Consider the following 20,285-nt stretch of genomic DNA (forward strand, 5'->3'; position numbering starts at 1 on the left):
AAATGTTAATGTCAAAAAACTACTTTTACTTAGATAGCAAAGGCCTAAATGACCTCATGGACACTTGATTAATAACACATATTTTGAAAGATTGTCCCATGCACAGGTTAGATTGGCCTAGAACTTGTACCCCAGCTGGACTCAAATATATAATTCTTCTTATTATGTCCCTTCAGGTCTAAGATTAAAGGTATGATTCTCACATCTTGACATAATGTTTTATTTATTTATTTTTCTGTTTATTGTACTTTACACATAATATTGGCTTTATAATTTACTTCTTATATGTTCTTTCAGAGTTCACCAACCTGAAGTCCAGATATGTTCTGTGAAATAAGTTATTGCTTCTGATTTTCATTCATACCCAAACATCTTTTTCTCTGTATAGCTTCAATATCTGGTGCCATGGTCTATTGATCTCTGTAAAATTATTGCTTGATTTAAGATGATAGTGTTCTCTTCTGGAGAGGATTTTTATTGTTCACTATTTCAGGAAGATGATTTTCACCCTCTTACAATACTGCTAACTTGTAAATAATCTTAGAAAATGCATTATGGATTAAACACTCCTGGCAATTGCTGGGCTACAACAATGAATTTTGAAAAAAAAAATTGTTTGTTTTCTTCCTCTTTTATTTCCCATAATTTATCATCTTGTTTCAGTTCCCTAAATTGTGCAGATGACACTTGTTTGTTTCTGCAGGGTGTACCATTGCTTGAGATTTTAGATTCTCTTATCTCAATCTTAATGTTCTCCAGGATTTGCATGGAGTGAATTTTGGGCTTCACTTTTTTAAGTCTAGAACCTTGAGTGCAATGTTGATGGCACTGTTCATTGTCCTCTATTAAGTTTGGTTTTAAAAATAGGATAACTTGAGCAAATTTAACATCTATTCTCTCTCTCTCTTTGCCTTTCTTCCTTCCTTTCTCCATCATTTCATTCTTTTATTGGATTTTTTACTCCAAGTTCCTTTGGTTGTGATTTTTTTAACATAATTTACCACTTCTATAGTATTCTTAATCTTAGATAGTTTTCCTAACATTCTGCAAAACAAACTGATTTAAAAGTATTGTGGATGTTAAACTAAAGTTGTTATTAGAGTTCCTAAGAGGTTTCTGTTTAAGTGCTGTAAGATGACATCATTCAGTGATTGCTCACACTCCCCATGTTGTTATTTTTGCCTGTTGATTGACACCAACTAGTCACACACACTGCCCATGCATTTTCTTAGATATTTGCTTACTGCTTTGCATAGGCTCCTCCAACTCAGTCCAACCACCTAGAATTTATAAACCAAGCCTTTTCAGTGAGAACTGACAGGCAGGGGAATCAACATGGTGTCACAAACCCAGTTTCTCCTGTCCCTGCTGCTCTGGGTGTCTGGTAAGGAATTCAAAAGTATTATAATCTTTTTAGAATCACTTCTTTATATATAAGATATTTACAATGTGTACCATGGTAGAATTTGTCTTCCACAATAATACTCTGAGAATATGATATTACAAAGATATTAAATTGATTTTTTCATATTATGCATCATCATTTTTATTGCTGATTGCAGGTGCCTGTGCAGATATTGTGATGACTCAGTCTCCATCCTCACTGGCTGTGTCAGCAGGACAAAAGGTCACCCTCAGCTGCAAGTCCAGTCAGAGTCTTTTATACAGCGGCTCTAACTACTTGACCTGGTACCAGCAGAAACCAGGGCAGGCTCCAAAACCACTGATATACGGGGCATCTACTCGGCACACTGGGGTCCCTGATCGCTTCACAGGCAGTGGATCTGAGACAGATTTCACTCTCACCATCAGCAATGTTCAGGCTGAAGATCTGGCAGATTATTACTGTCAGCAGTTTCGCAGCACTCCTCCCACAGTGCTTCAGTCTCCAACAAAAACCTCTCTGAGATTCTCACCAGCTGCTTTCCCCACACAGCCCTGGACTGCACACTTCCCCCTGCTGATTGAGACTATGTGTTCAAACAGTGTTGAAAAAGTTTGAAGAGCTCACCAAAAATAACGGGTTCAATCCCTTTTATGTCTTTAGATATGAAATAATTTTTAAAAGAAAATGTAAAAAAGAATTCAATATCATCTTTCTATTCCTTCTGTAACACATTAACACAAGCTCTGCTTCTTGATTATGAGCGGTTTATTTTTGTAGTTCTGGAATTTCAGTGTCCAACATAAGACTCTATGGACAGAAGTAATGATGATGGTAGCAGTTTGGAAGCTCTAGGAAAAATATTTATTGCTCTTTTACTGAATTCTGTGGTGATTTCTTATTTCCTTTCTGGTGTCCATTTCTTCTGTTTTATTTTTTCTTTCCCTTTCCATAAATTATCTACTTTTTATTATATTTTAGTTAATTAAGTAGTTTTTCTGTGTCCCTGTGAGTGTACATTTGTTTGTCTGTGTGTATTTGTGGGCATATTTCTAGCCACACATTTGACATGGCATAGTGTGGACATCAGAGAACACTTGCACTATATTGCTTGCTTGTCTTTGGGACTGGGGATCAAAGTCAGTTATGACATCAGTTTTGCTGGCAAGTGACGTTGCCCTCTGATGGATCTTTCTGCCCCTTAAAATCTTAAATTGAAATAAATTTATATACTCAATTTTTTATTATTTTATGTTTTAAATGATCTTTTTTCATTTCTCAGACCTATCCCACTTCTTACTCTCTCATTCATCCTGCTCCCCTACAATTCCACCATCCACTTTTCATCCACTCCTTAGAGAAGGCAAGGCTTCCCAAGGGAAGTTCACATAGTATGACGCATCACTTTGTGTTAGGATCAAGGCCTTTCCCCCTATATTTAGGCTGAGCAAGGTATCCGTCCAAAAAGAATGGGATCCAAAAAGCCAGTTCATTCACTAGGGATAAATCCTCATCCCACTGCTAGTGTCCCCACAGACTGCCCAAACCACACAAAGGTCACCAATATGTGAAGGTCCTTGTTTGTTTCTATGTAGGGTTCCCCTGCTATCAGTCCAGAGTCAGTGAGATCCCACTAACTCATAACAGCTGTTCCTGTGGAAATGCCCATTATGATCTTGATTCCTTTAGTGATATTATCATTTTGCTTTCTTTGACTGGTGTCTGGAATCTTGGTACAGTACTTAGCTCTGGATCTCTGTATCTGTTTTCATCAGTTGCTAGATTAAGGTTTTGTGATGACAATAGTTGTTAAACTGACTGCAGGGACTGACGAGTATAGGCAACCTCTCCACTCTTGCTTAAGTTCTTAGCTGGGGTTATCCCTGTGGATACCTGGGATTTTCCCTGGTGATATATTTCATGCTGGCCCCATAAAGGCCCCCACAATCAAGACATGTCTTTCCTTGTTCTCCTCTGTTCTTCCCCAATCTTGACCAACCCTTTTCCTCATGTTCTCATCCTTAGTCCCCTTATTCCCCCCTCTGTCCTCCATTATCCCCTGTCCCATGCTACCAATTTTTGAAGGAGCTCTTGCTATTTTACCTTCCAAGGGGGATATATGTATATCTCTCTTAGGGTTCTCCTTGTTACATAGTTTCTTTGTGGTCATGGACTGTTTATCATTGCAGTATGTCCAATATCCACTTATGAGTGAATACATGCCATGTTTGTCTTTCTGGATCTGAGTTATCTGTCTCCGGATTTTTTTTCTAGTTCCATCTATTTGCATGCAAATTTCTGGATATTTTTTCCCACTGAGTAGGACTCCACTGTGAAAATGTACCACGTTGTTTTTATACATTCTTCATTTGAGCAGAAACTAGGTTGTTTACAGGTTCTAATCATTTTGAATAATTCTAATATGAAAACAGATGAGAAAATGTGCTGTGGTATGAGTGTGCCTTCTTTGGGTATATGGCCAAGAGTGGTATTGCTGGGTCCTGAGGTATTTTAATTCCTAATTTTCTGAGAAACAGCCATCATACCGATTTCTAAAGAGGCTATAAAAATTTGTATTCATACCTGCATTGCAATTGAGAAATGTTACTCTTAGTCCACACCCTCTACAACATGTCATTGATGTTTTTCAGCTTAGCCATTCTGTGAGGTATAAGATGGTATCTCAAAGTCATTTTCTTTTCATTTCCCTGATGGATAATGATATTGAGAATTTCCATAAGTGTCTTTCAGCCATTTGCTATTATTCTGTTGAGAATTCTCTGTTTAGATGTGAATCCCATTTACTAATTGGATTATTTGGTATTTTTATGTCTGGTTTCTTGAGATCTGTATGATAGAGACTAATACTCTGTCTGATATGGGGTTGCTGTTGTTTTGTCTTAATGACTTTCTTCTTTGCTTTATAGGATATTCTCATATACAGGAGGTCCCATTTATTAATTGTTTTTCTCAGTGTCTTTGCTACTGTAGTTATATTTAGGAAGTGGTCTCCTGTTTCATGAATTTAAGGCTACTTTCCACTTCCTCTTTTATGCAGTTCAGTTGAGGTGTTTGATCTATTTGGACTTGATTTTGTACATGTAGATAGATATGGGTCTACTTGCATTCTTCTGCATGCTGACATCCAGTTATATCAGCACCATTTATTGAGGATGCTTCTTTTTTCCATTGTCGAATTTTAGCTTCTTTGCTAAGAATCAGGTGTTTATAGAGGTGTTGATTAATATCATGGACTTCAATTTGATTCTATTAGTCAAGCTGTTTCTCTTTATGCCAGTATCAAGTTGTTTTTATTATTATAGCCCTATAATAAAGCTTGGAGTGAGAAATGTGTTGCCTCTGGAAGTTCCTTTATTGTACAGTTCTTTACTCAATTTACCCTCTTATAAGCAGGGTTTTTTTCCCAGTAAATCATATGTTTTTGACTTTACCCACAAAATTTCCCCATTTCCTCTTTCCTGTCCTGTTATCTCTTTCCTTTAGTTCCGCTTCTATATTTATCACTTAGTCTCTCATACATATACATTCACACATGCCTATACCTCCTGCCACTCATACCTACCTACACCCACAAACACATACACACATAGATATACATGTATACAGAGTACATTTACACATATTTGCACAAGACACACATGCACTCATACAGATATATTTAGAATCTGAAAGGAGGGAAATGATGATATATATTGCCTTTGATTCTGGGGCCACATCTCCTTCAGAAGTTTCTGTATCTGATTTTTGATTGTGGAGTCTGATATCCTTCCATTCACCCTAATAGTTGATATAATTTTGTATCAACAGATGTTCACTTCTAGTCTCATATCAATGAATAGAGTTCAGTGGGTTTTTTTTGGGGGGGGTGTTTTTGTTCCTGTGTGAACCATATAATAACTAATCATGTCCATATTTTCATTAAGAAACATTGAACATATATTTTGGAGATCTGGCAGAGAGCAAGTGCTACAGACTACAAAAAGTTTCTGGAGATCTCCACATTCCCTAAAGTTGCATAGTTCTCTGAATGTTTCTAGGTAGTGATCCCTTGAATTTAGAATGCTAAGTTTACAAAAGCCTCACAAAAATCTAAAAGGTACTTAAACCAACAGGTATGAATCATACACAGAAATTATCAAAACTCATGTGAAAAATGATGTTCCAAAAGATAATCATTCACTGAAGGATTCAAATGAAAGATCTGAAAAAGATAAATGGTTGTGTGAAGATTTTAAAAATGTACTCATAAAATGATCAATTACAATAAAAGATAAAAACAAAAGAATTCTTTCAGACAAGGATGTAGAGAGGAAGGATGGTGACATATGGCCAAACTTAAAAAGATGGAGAAAATAGTCAGCAACTTGGCAAATAACAGAGCAAGGGAAATATCACAATTGAAATGTTAAATTAAAATGATGCAACACTAAGTGAAGGCACACTAACATTCTCGAGCATATGACTCATGCAGGCCTTCCCCTTCTCCCCAATTTTCTGTATTGTTAACAACCATTAGTTTACATTCCTGAAACAAGTCACCAAGGTCTATTTGCTTATGTGCCTAGTTCCTTCTCCTGAGACTGACTTCTAAAGTACAGCTATCAGAATATCAAAAACCAGCAACCAAAAGCCACCATTGATTAACCTAATTAACATTTACAAATAAGATTCAGCACCTCATCCTAACATCAGGCTTCTACTTTATAAATTACAATTTTACTATGTTCTATGTCTGTCTCTCTGTTGAGTGGCAGTAATTTTTCACTCTAAGACAAAAACTATGTATGCCCCCTTTCGCTGTTTCTATACCCCTTCTCCCTCTTCTTCTGTCTCTTCTATTTTCCCTTGTTCCTGACCTCTGTCCCTCTGAAGTAAAGACTTCTCCTTTGTGCTGAAAACTTGGTCTTGTGGGTCCTAAACTCATACTTTTCCTTTCACAGAGAACAAAGACATCACCATAAGACTCAATAAAACAGAAGTAAGAATATCCTGCGTCAAGTTTGAAACTGAATAAACAGTTAGATGGTGGTGGCACATGCCTTTAATCCCAGCACTCAGGAGGCAGAGGCAGCCAGATCTCATGAATTTGAGGCCAACCTGGTCTACAAGAGCTAGTTCTAGTACAGGCAACAAAGCTACAGAGAAACGATGTCTAAAAAAAAAAAAAAGAAGAAGAAGAAGAAGACGAAGAAGGAAAAGACAATGAAGAAACATAGCATTGAAACATTATCTGTGGCCTGAGAAAGCAATCTTCATGGGAGTGAAGCGCATCCAGTCCAGGGACATCGGCAGACCAAGACTGAGCCAGTGACCTGAGCAGAGCAATCCTGAGACAGAGAACTCCATAGGAACAGGTACAGGGGAGCAACCACTGAATGAATAAGCCAGAGTCAGAGACCCCTGAGGGTCCAGACATGAATCTGGGACTTACAAGCTAGTAGACCATAAGTCTTAGACCTCCAAGGAACTAGGCCTGAACCAGGACCTCTGTGAATATGACATGAATCTGGGACCTCTGAGGGAATAGGCAGGAACTAGGGATCTCTGTGTTCAGGTGTGAGTCTTGGACCTTAGAGGGAGTAGGCCTTAGCCAAGAACTCTATGCGTCTAAGCATTGGTCTGGGACATCAAAGGAAATAGTCAGGAACCAGAAACCTTTTCAGGTCTGAGCATGAGTCTGAGACCTACGAGGGAGTAAGCCTGAGCAAGGTCCTCTTCAGTTCTGTGTGCACAAGAACCTGAGAAATCCAAGGAATTAGACCAGAGCCAGAGATCTTTGCAGGTCCAACCCCAAGTCAGGGACCTCTGCAGAAACAGATCCAGACCAGGGACATTTACAGAAACAGGTCTGATCTAACAACCTTGGCTAGAAGAGGCCTTAGACAGCAAACTCCAAGAGTATTTCTGGATCAAAGTCCAGGACCGCTGAGCAACTGCCAGGAACACAGAGTGGCCAAAGAGGTAACTAGAAACATGGCACTGAGTATACCATGAGGAAGAACCATCTGAACCTTGGATTCACTGACACCTAAAAGATCAATCAACAGAATCACAGACAGTTACAACCACTCCTAGAAAAAGACATCCCCAAAGGATCATAATTCTCACAAAAATTCAACTCAAAGATTTGAAATAGGTAAAATTCTGAGTGAATATTTAAAAAACATCCTCATAAAATGATGACTCACCAGAAAAGACAGTATGAAAAAATTTATTATCTCAAGGCTGTAATGAGGAATACTAGTGATACTAGGCAAAGATAAGCAAAATGGATAAAATATATACACAGCAGAAAATAGTGAGTCAGCTGAAAAACCACAATTGAAATGCTGGGAAATAAAATTTCAATGTATAATAAACAGTACACAGATCAAAGAACTTATCAACACACTCAATAAAACAGAAGAAATAGTATACTGAATCAATTTTGCAGTAGATGAAATAGTATTAGAATATCGCTATATAAGAAATGAGATATCTGGATGGAGGGAGTCATTATGGGGTTAGGGAGAAATGTGGTGCTAGAAAAGTTCCCTAGAATCCACATGTATGACCCCAGCTAAGACTCTGAGCAATTATGGCATGACTTATGAGCTCAATACCTATAATCTGAGCAAGTGGTGTCTGGTTCATTTCCTCAGGTCCTCATAGGTTACAGTCACGGTGTTATCAAGGCTACATTCTTGTTTGGAAACTGGAAAACATCTCATTGTAAGACAACTATGGTTGTTGGTAAAAGACTTTTTCGTTCTTTTTTTTTTTTTAATTTGGTCCCAGGATTGCCTTGATTTTTCTAAGGTTCTGATTCAGTCACTCATGTGTCAGGATTAGAAACATAATCCACCCTGTCCAAGTACTGCCACAGTTACTGATGCAATATGCAGAAAGGAAAGCATCATGGATGTAGATGATTTCAAGACTACTGTCAATCAGCCTGAACCAGAAGTTGGCTGAATTTCAAATCTAAAGACAGAAAAGTAAATATTGTATTCATATATACATATGAATTTATTATATGCATATATGCATATTAATTTATTAAAAATGAATAATAATTTATTTCTGAAATACATATATATGTGTGTATATCATACGTATATATGTATATATATGATGTGCATATATATAGCAACAGATAAAAATTCATACATTTATGTGATTTTATTTTTATGAAAGTTGAGTAAATTCCTTTGTACATATGTGCCTTTTTATTATTCATTTATAGGTTGGTAGATACTGAGTTGATTTAAATTCTTACTATTGTGAATAGTGTAGCCATAGACATGGTTGTGGAAGTATATGTATTTTATTTGATATACACATGTTCAGGGATATATCTAGTGGACCTCTACACGGAAGTTTACCTAGAGTGTACCAGTTTGTATTCACTCCAGCAGCATATACTTCTTGTTCTTTCTGTTCTGTCTTGCCATCCTTTATAGTCATTTTCATGATTTTCTATTAAATAATTATTTGAATGAAGTGATCTTATGTTTTCACATTGGTTTTTATCTCAAGACCAAACTGAGAAGAATACAGAAGACACAAAACATCTTGTAGGAGTCACTAACCAATTTCAGAAGAACACAGGTTATGTATACTCTGAAACTTTCTTTACTTTCAATAATATCTACTTATTTTGAAGAGATTGGATAATGTTTATTCTTCTACTGCTATCTCCATACTGAGCATGGTGGACCAGAAAGAACAATTAAGGTTTTTACTGGGTGAAGGTGTGTTTCCCATGGGGCAGAAAACTCAGCTGTAACTTGTTGATCTATTCTTCCTCTCACAGATTTGAAAGCAACTTTCTATGATGTTGTAAAGGTAAACAACATGTTATAGCAATTGGACCATCTAAGGAGGGACGTTTGCATCTTAGGCTATAGTACTGTAGGTGGAGATTGTGTGATGACAATCTCAGCCCCGATTCTGCTGATTTTGAGAATGAAATATGACTTCCATGGGCCTTCCTTCACAGTGATGTCCATAGAAGTGGATCACTGTGTTCCATGTCCTCAAATTCGTCAGCATCTGAATTTATGGCTAAAAAGTTGGGAGCAAATTACGCTGTGTTGTTTGCAGCTAGGAGTTTGTAGTTTGTTCACTTTTTTTGCAGGGGCCACAGCAAGACTGAGACTGTGACATTTTTATTGAGAACAATTAGACTTTTTATGTGAAACTGAGTATAGTGGCTTTTGTCAGGATCAATACAGTTGCCAGGATACAATGAAATTTGCAAACTATGTTTGGTACACAATATTAATATCTAAGACCAACTGTCCAGTTGAGCTTTCATGTTTCCTTGACTTCACTTTTTTTTTCACTTTTAATCTAGCTCAAGGAATCTATTGCACCAGGGCTGAAACTTGATTTGTTGTAAAAGCAGTAACTAAAGACTGTCTTTTTTTCTATTATGCATAAAAGAACATGGGAATTTTTTTCTTTTAGTCTCCATGTTCTCCCTTTAAATACTGTGAAAACACAAAGACAGGAGCCTTTGAGTTTGTAAGACTGATGTCTCCATGTGTTCAATCTGAATAAGCAGCAGTCAGTGACATGAAATCACAATGTGAGCCACTGCAGTTGTAACAAAATAAGTAAAAAGTTTGTCTAAGCTAGAGGACACAGCACAAATTGTTAGACATTGACTTTGGCAGTTTCTCATCTGTCATATTCTTGAGCTTGATATTCAGAACTTCCTTATTCAACTTACAGCTTTTCTCTCTGTTATGATGGGTGATGAGCCATTTACAAAAGAGATCTGAATATGCTTATTAGAAACAATTAAAAATTTTGCACATAAAATGTAGATGTTTAAAATTATATAATAAATACAAAATAAATATGAAATGCATTTACTTAGACGTATACTTAACTTTCAAAAATACTCTTGTCTTAATGCTAAAATCTCAGTGTCAGTTAACAACTTTGCTTTGGATTTCAAGCATTTGAGTTGTTTTGTAATTCCTTGATAAATGAAGCATGTTTTTGACAGATTAACTTCATGTATCGATTGGACTGACCTAGAATTTATACCCTACACTGACCTCAAATTCATAGTTCTGCTCTGTATGTCTCTCCAGTTTGGGGATTACTGACAGGAATCTCTACTAATTGTTATGATAGTTTACTTATTCATTTTTCTGTTTCTTACACTTTACACAAAATATTGGGTTTGTAATTTATTTCTTATATGCAATTTCAGAGTTCACAAATCTATATCCAGTCATGGTACTGATTTCTGTTATTGTTATAGATTTTTATTCATACTCAAACATTATTTGGTTTCTTTAAAATTAGTACTTAACTTAGCATGGTTTTACCTTTTGCTAGAGAACTTTTACTTGTTTACTGTGTCAATAGGACCATTTTTACCCAGTTTCAGTACTGCTAATTTAAAGATTACTTCAGAATATGTGTTTCTGGAATGAACTTTCTTGGCAGTGTTGATCTACAGCCATGACTACTTGAATAAATCTAGTTTTTTTGTTCCACTCCCATTTTCCAAAATTCAGTGTCCTCTTTCAGTTCGCTGGAATTATGTGACGGATACTTATTAGTTTCTGTTGGGTTTGCCTTTGTTTGAGATTAACGTTCTCATCTCTATCTTAAATTAGTGTTCCCCAGAACTTCCACAGAGTGAATTCTTGGCTGTTCTCTGAATCTCTGTGCCTTGTGTAGCCAAGAAACTGGAGCTCATTGTTCATTGTCTTCAGAATAAGAGTAAATTTAAAGATGGGAGATAATAAACAAATTTAGCTTCAATAAAAACTTTCTCTACCTTTCCTATTTTCCTCTCTACTTTTCCTTTTATCTACTTTATATTTTTTACTCTAACTTTCTTTTGCTGTTGTGAATTTTTAATTTATTTTATTATATACCTAGTACTGTTAATGTAAGATAAATTTCCAAACATTGCTGCAAAGGCAAACTGACTTAAATATGTAAGGTATTTTAGCCTAAAGTTGATATTAGAACACCTCATTGATTAATGTATGTGAAATCAGTATGTTAATCTCTTTCAGTGATTGCTCACACTACCTATGACTGTATTTTTGCCTGCACATTGACACCAGTCATACACACACACTGTCCAGACATTTCTTTATGTATTTGGTTACTGCTTTGCATGGGAAACTCCAGACCAGACCAGCTGCTCAGAATGTATAAAGCAGGCCTTTTTGGTGAGAACTAAGCTACATCAGTTAGGCAGGGGGAACAACATGGAGTCACAGACCCAAATCCTCATGTCCCTGCTGCTCTGGGTGTCTGGTGAGAAATTTAAATGAATTATAATATTTTTGGAGTCACTTTGTTGTATAAAAGAAGTTTATAATGTGTGCTAAGACACTATTTCTTACACTACTGTAGAAGATGCACACTCTGACAATATGACATTATAAGGCTATAAATTGACAAATTTCATCGGTATTAAATTTTGTGTTTTTTTTTATTACTTATGACCATTTGTTTTCCTGTTTGCAGGTGCCTGTGCAGATATCACAATGACCCAGTCTCCATCTTCCTTGGCTGTGTCAGTAGGAGAGAAGATCACTATCAGCTGCAGGGCCAGTCAATGTCTTTACGGCAGTAGCAGCAAGAAGAACTACTTGAACTGGTACCAGCAAAAACCAGGGCAGTCTCCTAAACTACTAATCTACTGGGCATCCACTCGGGAAACTGGTGTTCCTGATCGCTACATAGGCAGTGGATCTGGAACAGATTTCACTCTCACCATTAACAGTGTCCAGGCTGAAGACCTGGCAGATTATTACTGCCAACAGTATCGCAGCACTCCTCCCACAGTGCTTCAGCCTCCAACAAAAACCTCTTCTGAGAGTCTCACCATCTGCCTTCATCATGTACAGCCCTGGTCCTTTACACTTCCCTCTTCTGCCTTAGAGTCAGTGTACCTGAAACTCTGATGAAAAAGCTTGCAGAGCCCAGCAAACTGTAATGGGTTCAATGTCTCTTTTGTCTTGGGATATAAAAGTTTTATACAAAACTGCAAAGGAGAACTAATTTACCACAAACTCTGTTTCTTGAATATATGAGGTGTTTAGCTTTTTATACTTCTGGAGTTGTGGTGTGAATCAGAAGACTCTATGGGCTGAGGTGATGATGACTGCATGCTGTATTTCATTTTGGAAGCTCTAGGGCAACACTTTCCCTAAATTAATTGATTCTAGAAAGCTTCTTATGTCCTTACTGGCATCCATTTCTTCTGTTTTTTCTTTAACTTTTTATTGTATTCTAGTCTGTTAAGTCTTTTTCTCTGTGACCATGAGCTTGTACATTTGTGTGTCGGTATGTATGTGTGTGCATATTTCTAGGTGTACATCTGACATGGTATAGAAATGGAGGTTACAGGACAGCCTGGACTTGATCTTATCTTGTCATTTGGGTTCTGGGACTCAAATTGAGGTTTGATATCAGGCTTGCTGTCAAGTGTCTTTGACATGTCTTGCTGCCCCTTAAAATCATTTATTGATTTAAATTCACTGTATACAGTTTTCTTAAAAGCAAGGTTTTTCCAGTATGTCATATTTTTTGAACATATGTACTTAACCTTCACCATTTCTCCTTCCCTTTCAGGCAATCTTTTCTTCCAAAGTATCTTCTAATTTTCTCTCTGTCTATCATATTATATCCACTCCCATAACGACACACCCATGCTCACACGCTCATGCCTACACACCCATACCCACATTCACACGTATGCACACTTAAACACATAGAAACACATATATGTTTTCTATATATACATGTACACCTACATTCACACACAGAAACACACTCAAACTCATACAGAAATACACACACACACAAACACACATGGCCTTTGCAGATTCTAAATATGTGAATTTTAAGTATGTAAAGGAAGGAAATTGTGGAATTTGTTGCCTTTGTTTTTGGAATCCCATCTCCTTCTGAAGACTCTGTATTTGACTCACAATTCTGAGATAAAGAAACCTTCCTGCTCTCTAATATTGATATAATATTGTGTCAGTAAATGCTGTCTTCAAGTCTTTATATTTCATATCAATTAATAAGGCTCAATTTTAAGGGGTATATATTGTTATCCCATGTATAAAATATTCTAACTATGTCCACATCTTGATTAAGAAACCTATCCTATTTTGAAGATGTGGCATGGAACAATTTGTTACAGACTGCATAAAATTAATGGAGATTTACAAATACCTCAATGCAGACTGATTCTGCGGTCAGTGAGACCGTGAATATAGTTTGCTAAATTCAAAAAAGTCTCAAATAAATGAAAATGGGTACCTAAACCCACAGATAGGAATTATAATACACAAACATAAGATCATGAAAAATCAAACCAAAATTATACCCCAAAAGATCTTAATTCACTCAAGGATTCAACTCAAAGATCTGAAATGGGTAAAATATTGGGTGATGATTTCAAAAACATATTCATAAAGCAGTGAATTACCACAATAGATACAAATAAAAAATTTATTCAGCTGAGGATGTACTGAGAAAGACTAGTAAAATATAGGAAAACATAAATAAGATGAACAAAATAATCAGCAACATGACAGAATAGGTAAACAAGGGAAAATCACAAATGAAATGATAGTAAAATTTCAGTGTATCAAATACAGCACACAGTAAAAGGACACTTATATGTTGAGGCATGTGACTCTGGTAGGCCTTGCCCTTTCTCCCTATTTGCCTCTACCTCTGCTAAAACTATTAGTTTACATTCCTGAAGCAAGACACAATGTCTGTTTGCATATAGGGCCAATCCCTCATTCAGAGGCTATTAAGGTCCAACACTTAAAGCACCAAAATCCAGCAATCAAAGTCCTCATTGGTTCACCTAATTAACATACCCACTAAAATTAAGCATCTCATCCTAAGGCCGGATTTCTGCCTTCATAAACTACCATTTTCCTATATACTATATTTGTCAATTTATTCCCCCAGCTCCCCCTCCCCTTCCTCTCCAGTCCAAAGAGCAGTCAGGGTTCTCTGCCCTGTGGGAAGTCCAAAGTCCTCCACCATCCATCCAGGTCTAGGAAGGTAAGCATCCAAACAGACTAGGATCCTACAAAGCCAGTACATGCAGTAGAATCAAAACCCAGTGCCATTGCCCTTGGCTTCTCAGTCAGCCCTCATTGTCAGCCACGTTCAGAGAGTCCGGTTTGATCACATGCTCCATCATTCCCAGTCCAGCTGGTTTTGGTGAGCTCCCATTAGATCAGCCCCACCATCTCAGTGGGTGGGCGCACCACTCACAGTCCCGAGTTCCCTGCTCATGTTTTCCCTCCTTCTGCTCCTCATTTGGACCTTGGGAACTCAGTCAAGTGCTCCAATGTGGGTCTCTGCCTCTATCTCCTTCCATTGCCAGATGAATGTTCTATGGTGATGTGCAAGATATTCAGCAGTGTGGCTATAGGTTAGGGCCAGTTCAGGCGCCTTCTCCTCAGCTTCCCAATGGAAGGGTTGGCAAGAGACTTGGCTCTAGAGGGGTTCCCAGGTGTCCAAGGAGATGTCCTCAGTTTGTTCCTTGGGCAGCTTAGGAGAGGGTGCTTGAACTGGTCCTATCCTATAGCCACAATAAAGACAGTCCTTTTTATTCCAAGAAAGATTCTCCTATCCCCCTTCCAGAGTTACAATCCAATCCTCACTCTTCCTTTACATTCTTACTTTTCTCTTATTCCTTGCCGTCTGCCCATCTGGGGAAAAAGAAAATATGCTTTGTGCTGAGAACTTGTCTTTCAGGCCCTGAACCTATACTTTCTTTTCACACAGAACAAAGAAATCACCATAAGACTCAGTAAAATGGAGGAAAGTATATCCTGTATGAAGACTGAAATTGAAAAAAACATATCGAAAACATCATTGGTTAAAAAATATATAATGGTTATAATGTCAAAGAATTATAGCATGTGATGGAGTTACCAATACTAAGAAGCATAAGATATAGAAGAGCTGAAAAAACTAAAGACATAGAGATTATGTTGAATAAAGCAATAATAGAGAAAAATTGTATTTAGAAAAAAATGGTAAATAAAAAATAGGCATTTTGCTACCCAAATAGAGATCAGTGGAGAGTTATCTCTTCATGTCATAGAGTGTGCTTATTATGTAAAAGAAAAACACAAAATAAAGAATAAACATCGAAACATCTAATGGAAAGGTGCTAAGTCAAGTTCAAAGACAAACACATGAGAATGACATCTGAACTCTTATTTAAAACATTAAAGACTGAAAAAACATGGAACAATCTCTTTCAGAAATATACAGGAATAACTGAGCTATGTTCAGCCAAATTGTAATTTAAATTGAGGAGAAATAAGGACATTACAAGAAAATCACAAGGTATGGCAGTTCATCATCAAGGAAATAGAACTTTAAAGAATACAACAGTAATACTATGTACATAGAAAAATAAAGATCTTCTCAATCAGGAGAGTACAGAAAAATCATACTTTCAAGAGAGAACTAGATAAATAATTATTATCAGGAAAGGAAATATCAGTATATCTATCAGTATGTCCAACACTATAAGCCAGAAACTCCAATCTAGTTGAGGGGTAAGGTGGAGGAAGATAAATCAACAATCTATTGAATTAAGACTCCTCAACAAAATTATAGAAATTAATAAAAATTATTAACTATATGTGATTCCATTTCTCAAGAATGACACACATACTTTTAGACTAGATTGAAACTATATCCAACTGTTTCTTTTATTCAAGAACCACAACTGCCTGTTAACTATACACATGTGCTAAAAGTCAAATGTTGGAAGTAAATCTTCCAAGAGAATGGAGGCCCAAAACATAGCTGGCAGAATCATTCTTGTAACCCAAATTCCAAATGTTTTTACTTAATAAAACCTTGGAGTCAGCTATTGGGGATGAATGGTGAAGGACAGGAGAAGCAGAATGTTCACCCATTAGAGTTCTTACCTCTACCAACTCTTAGATTAAAGGGGTGATCCTGTCTTCAGACTGCTTCTTCACATTGTATTCTCAGAGTGACTGCTCATCCTGACTGCTCAGACTGACTGCTCAGATTGAACTCCTGAGCTCCTGTCTCTTCTCTTTGTATTCCTCTCTATGACAAGTCATATCACTCCTGTCTCCACCTCCCTAGTGTTGAGGTTAAAGGCATGTGATACCGAGTGCTGGGATCACTTTTGTGTGTGTGATCTGTTTTTCTTTTAGACTGAATCAATTTTGTGTAGCCTTGGCTGACCTTGTATGAACAGGTATCTGTCTGCCTGTGTTCCCAAAAGTTGGAATTAAAGGTGTGTGCCACACCTTCCTAGACCTGTATGGAGGGGGGAGGGCCTTGGACTTCCCACAGGGCAGGGCATCATGACTTCTCCTAGGACTGGAGAGGAATGGGGAGTGGGAGGGGGAGGAAAGGTGAGGAGGGGAAGAGGTGGAATTTTTAATAAAGAAATAAATAAATAACAAAAAAATAAAAAAAATAAAGGTGTATGCCACCAATGTCTAGCCTCTCTGGTTAACAATTGTGGCTAATTATGCACTCTGATATTCAGGAAATCTTTAATTGTTAATGCACAAAAAATTCACCACATATAATGGGAACTATTACATTATAATCTCAATAGTGCTGAATCAAATGGGCCAAGACAGCCATAAAGAAAATGAGTCACCAATAGTATATAACAGTTCCAAATGTGTAAACATTGACTTTGGACTACAGTGTTATGAGACAAACCTAGATAGATGCTGGGAGGCTCTGTTTGTCAGATGTTGCAATCTATCATGGCCTGTCAGCTCTCTCAAAGCTTGGAAACATGGAGGATCCTTCCCCCAACAACCCTCCTCGGGGGAAAAGACTCTGGTCTCAACTTGACTTGACTTGGAGACTGTTTCTAGGCCTGAATGCCTTCATTAATCTTTATTTTCTTTCTGGGATGGGAGTAAAAAAGTAATTTCAATTTTTTTTATTGTACAACATTTCAAAATTATAAAATAAGTATTTTTTTAAAAACTGAAGCACAATGTATTTGGCAGAATTATGGTGACCCTTTAATGAAGAAATAGCATTAACACCCCTGGAACTGTTCAATGCAAAGAAAAGAAAGGAATACAACCAGACTTCATGTGGGGAGACAGGATTATCCAGATATCAAAGTAAAGATTCAAAAGGAAAAAAAATACAGAGATGAGAGACAAATTTCCTTGATTAACATAAGGACCTCTTAATTCTTGCAAATGAAATCTAAGAATGCATTATGAGGAGTGTAAATTGTAACCAAATTGTTTTCTATGAAGGAATGAAAGGATGGTCCAAACCCAGAAATATTAACTCCAATTCAACACAAAGTGCTTCAGAAGCAGAAACCCTGTCATCATCTTGGTAAGTATAGAACACTCATTTAAACTCAGAATAAATCCCAGAATGAGCCAGAAGTAGAAGAACGTTCCCTGAATATAAATAAGAATTTAGGACACAGTAACTGGCATGCAGCCCTGTATGCAGTTTCTGCTGGAAGAAGGAAGAATACTTGTTTTTTATTGTCAGTACCTAGAGAGACAATGTCAACTACTCATTTTCTTTCAAAATTGGAGCATGTCATCAAAGAGACAGATGTTTTTTTGATTACACAGTATACTGACCCTTAGTCAGACTATCTAGATTGAAAACACCAAATAAATCTTCAAACATTGCACAGACAGCTGATGGCTCACACTGTTCTAGAATGACATGCAGGCTCAGGAGAAATGTGATGGGTTCTTTGAAAAAGTCTTCACTGATATGAAACCCATGTACTGGTTGAGATTAATGTCTTCAACAACCTGAGGGTTCACCTGGTGGGATGGATTATGTCGAATTTCTCCTTGATGGTGGATGAAGATATTAAGAAGGCTGTGAAGGAGTTGTACAAACCTTGGATTAATAGGAAGTCTATCCACATGCAAGGGTCTTGGGTGGATAACTTCAGAAAGGTCTGCTGTCTTCAGTTTGAAATGATAGAGTACACAAGAAAGGCTTGTGCAACTTCATATCCCTGAAGCATCTACAGAGAGCTATGGGAGCTGTGTGGGAGTCAGCTCATAAAGCATAAACCTAGGTCCCTATCCATGGAACTGCATTACTGATATAGAGTCCAGGGACCTTTTAGCAACAGAGGTCGTGGAGAGTGAGAGAATGACAGATCTGGACAATTCTCAGACAGGCTGTTTTTAGTGTATGTCTGTTGGACAGTGTTGTAATTGATTGACAAGCCAGTTAAAAAATGGGATTAAAAAACAACAATGAAGCAAAGATGGGTTTCTGAAAGTAATTTATAATAACACTGCAAAATTATTTAAAGCAAAACCCAAACTATGAATGAGAGAAATATTCTTATAATTATATTAAGTAGGAAATAACAGAGCACTGCTTCACAATTCTGAAAATTAGAGAAGGGCACATGTCCAATCTCACTCTTATTCAGAAAAATGCACAGACATGACTTAGAAAAAAATGTAAAAGTCAAATGAGTACAATACATTCTTAATCTTAAAGACTCTCAGAATTCAATCAGAAATTTCTTAGTCCTAAAAATCTAAAAATTCTGTCAGCAAAGGGCAGGATATAAACCAAGAGCACTCTATAAAGGCAACAGACTAAAATCCCTAGAGTTTCTCTGTAAAAGTAACAAACTTCCCAAGAAAGAAGTCAAAGGTAACTTCCATTCACAACTTCAAAACAGAATGCCTAGAAACCAATTTAAAAAAAAAGTTAAAGATCCATACATGAAATCACTGGGATGCTAAATAATAAAGTTGTAGCAGAGAGAGGATGAAAAAAATATTTAACATATGAGAGAATGTCCTGCAGGATGTGGTAACCATGTGACACAAGAATTCAATCCACATCACTATCTCAGGGCCAATGCTCAGAAAGTTGAAAAAACAATGTAAAAATCATCACATTACCATCCATTAAAGTAAGTGTTGCAGTGTTCAGCTGTACAATAAATTAAGCATCTCATGGTTTGAATTACATTGAAAGTATGAAGCCTGGTGTGCCTCCCTATTTCAATCACTAGAAGAAAAGAAGATAATGAGTTTAATATTTGCTCATTTGAATGTTCTGCTCAATGGGAGTAAGGCCCTGTGTGCAGCTGTGGTGAGGCATTGGGACAGGAGTCTTTGAGCAAAGCTAAGAACCTTGTGGAGAGAAAAGAGGGGGAGATCACTGTCACACAGTTCTCCCAAGAACACAAAGTTAGGGACTTCAAAACTTCCTAGAAGACCTGCAATTAATCATGCTTTGTCACCAAAAAAAACAACATCCTGGAGACTAAGGCTTTACCAAATGGCCCTTCTGGGTACAGTCAAGCTGCAGTGTACTTCTGTCCTTGATTAGAGAATACTGAGCTTCACTCAGTGTTTCAAACTGAATGATACTCTTCAAGGATATCAGGGTCTGAGTCATTTCAGACTGTCAAATACCTTGGAAACAGAAATGTCTGACTTTTTTTCACTTTGTCAGTACCTTCAGTTCAAGTGCCATAGAGAAGGGAAATGTTGATTATGAAAAAGCCTCACTTCCTAGCTAAGTTGAGGTTTTTCTTAAAAACTGAGTCCGAGGTGGAATTGATGGTGTACTGAGTGTCCACAGGGACACAAACCTAGCATCATTATTTGCTTTGTTTTTATAGTAGGGACATTGTCAAGGTATTTGTGACTCTGCCCACAGGACAAACTGGGACTCCTTTGCTGGATGTTGATTGACAGGAACTGTGGAGTCTTACTGGTTACAGAGTAAAATATGCCTCCACTTGTGAAAACTTTGTGTAGATTCAGTATTGGATTTAGAATGAAAAGAAAGTGACCTGGCTTATATTCAGTGATGCCTGTTTATTGTACGT

The 20,285-nt window shown here is 37.1% G+C and overlaps 1 pseudogene and 1 gene segment (V, D, J or C); both read left to right on the forward strand.

Annotated features, from left to right (window-relative positions):
• Positions 1–1,255: 1,255 nt before the first annotated feature.
• On the forward strand, positions 1,256–2,017 carry LOC148121756 (immunoglobulin kappa variable 4-1-like). The segment is given in 2 exon segments: positions 1,256–1,384; positions 1,563–2,017. Coding segments are annotated over 2 exon segments (489 nt in total).
• A 9,520-nt stretch (positions 2,018–11,537) lies between these two features.
• On the forward strand, positions 11,538–12,310 carry LOC148121757 (immunoglobulin kappa variable 4-1 pseudogene; annotated as a pseudogene). Its single transcript, XR_015738207.1, has 2 exons — positions 11,538–11,680; positions 11,894–12,310. The product of XR_015738207.1 is annotated as an immunoglobulin kappa variable 4-1 pseudogene (transcript).
• The last annotated feature ends 7,975 nt before the right edge of the window (positions 12,311–20,285 follow it).

The sequence above is a fragment of the Myodes glareolus genome, chromosome 6 (assembly GCF_982192425.1).
Source record: "Myodes glareolus chromosome 6, mMyoGla1.1, whole genome shotgun sequence".
NCBI classification, from domain to species: Eukaryota; Metazoa; Chordata; class Mammalia; order Rodentia; family Cricetidae; genus Myodes; species Myodes glareolus.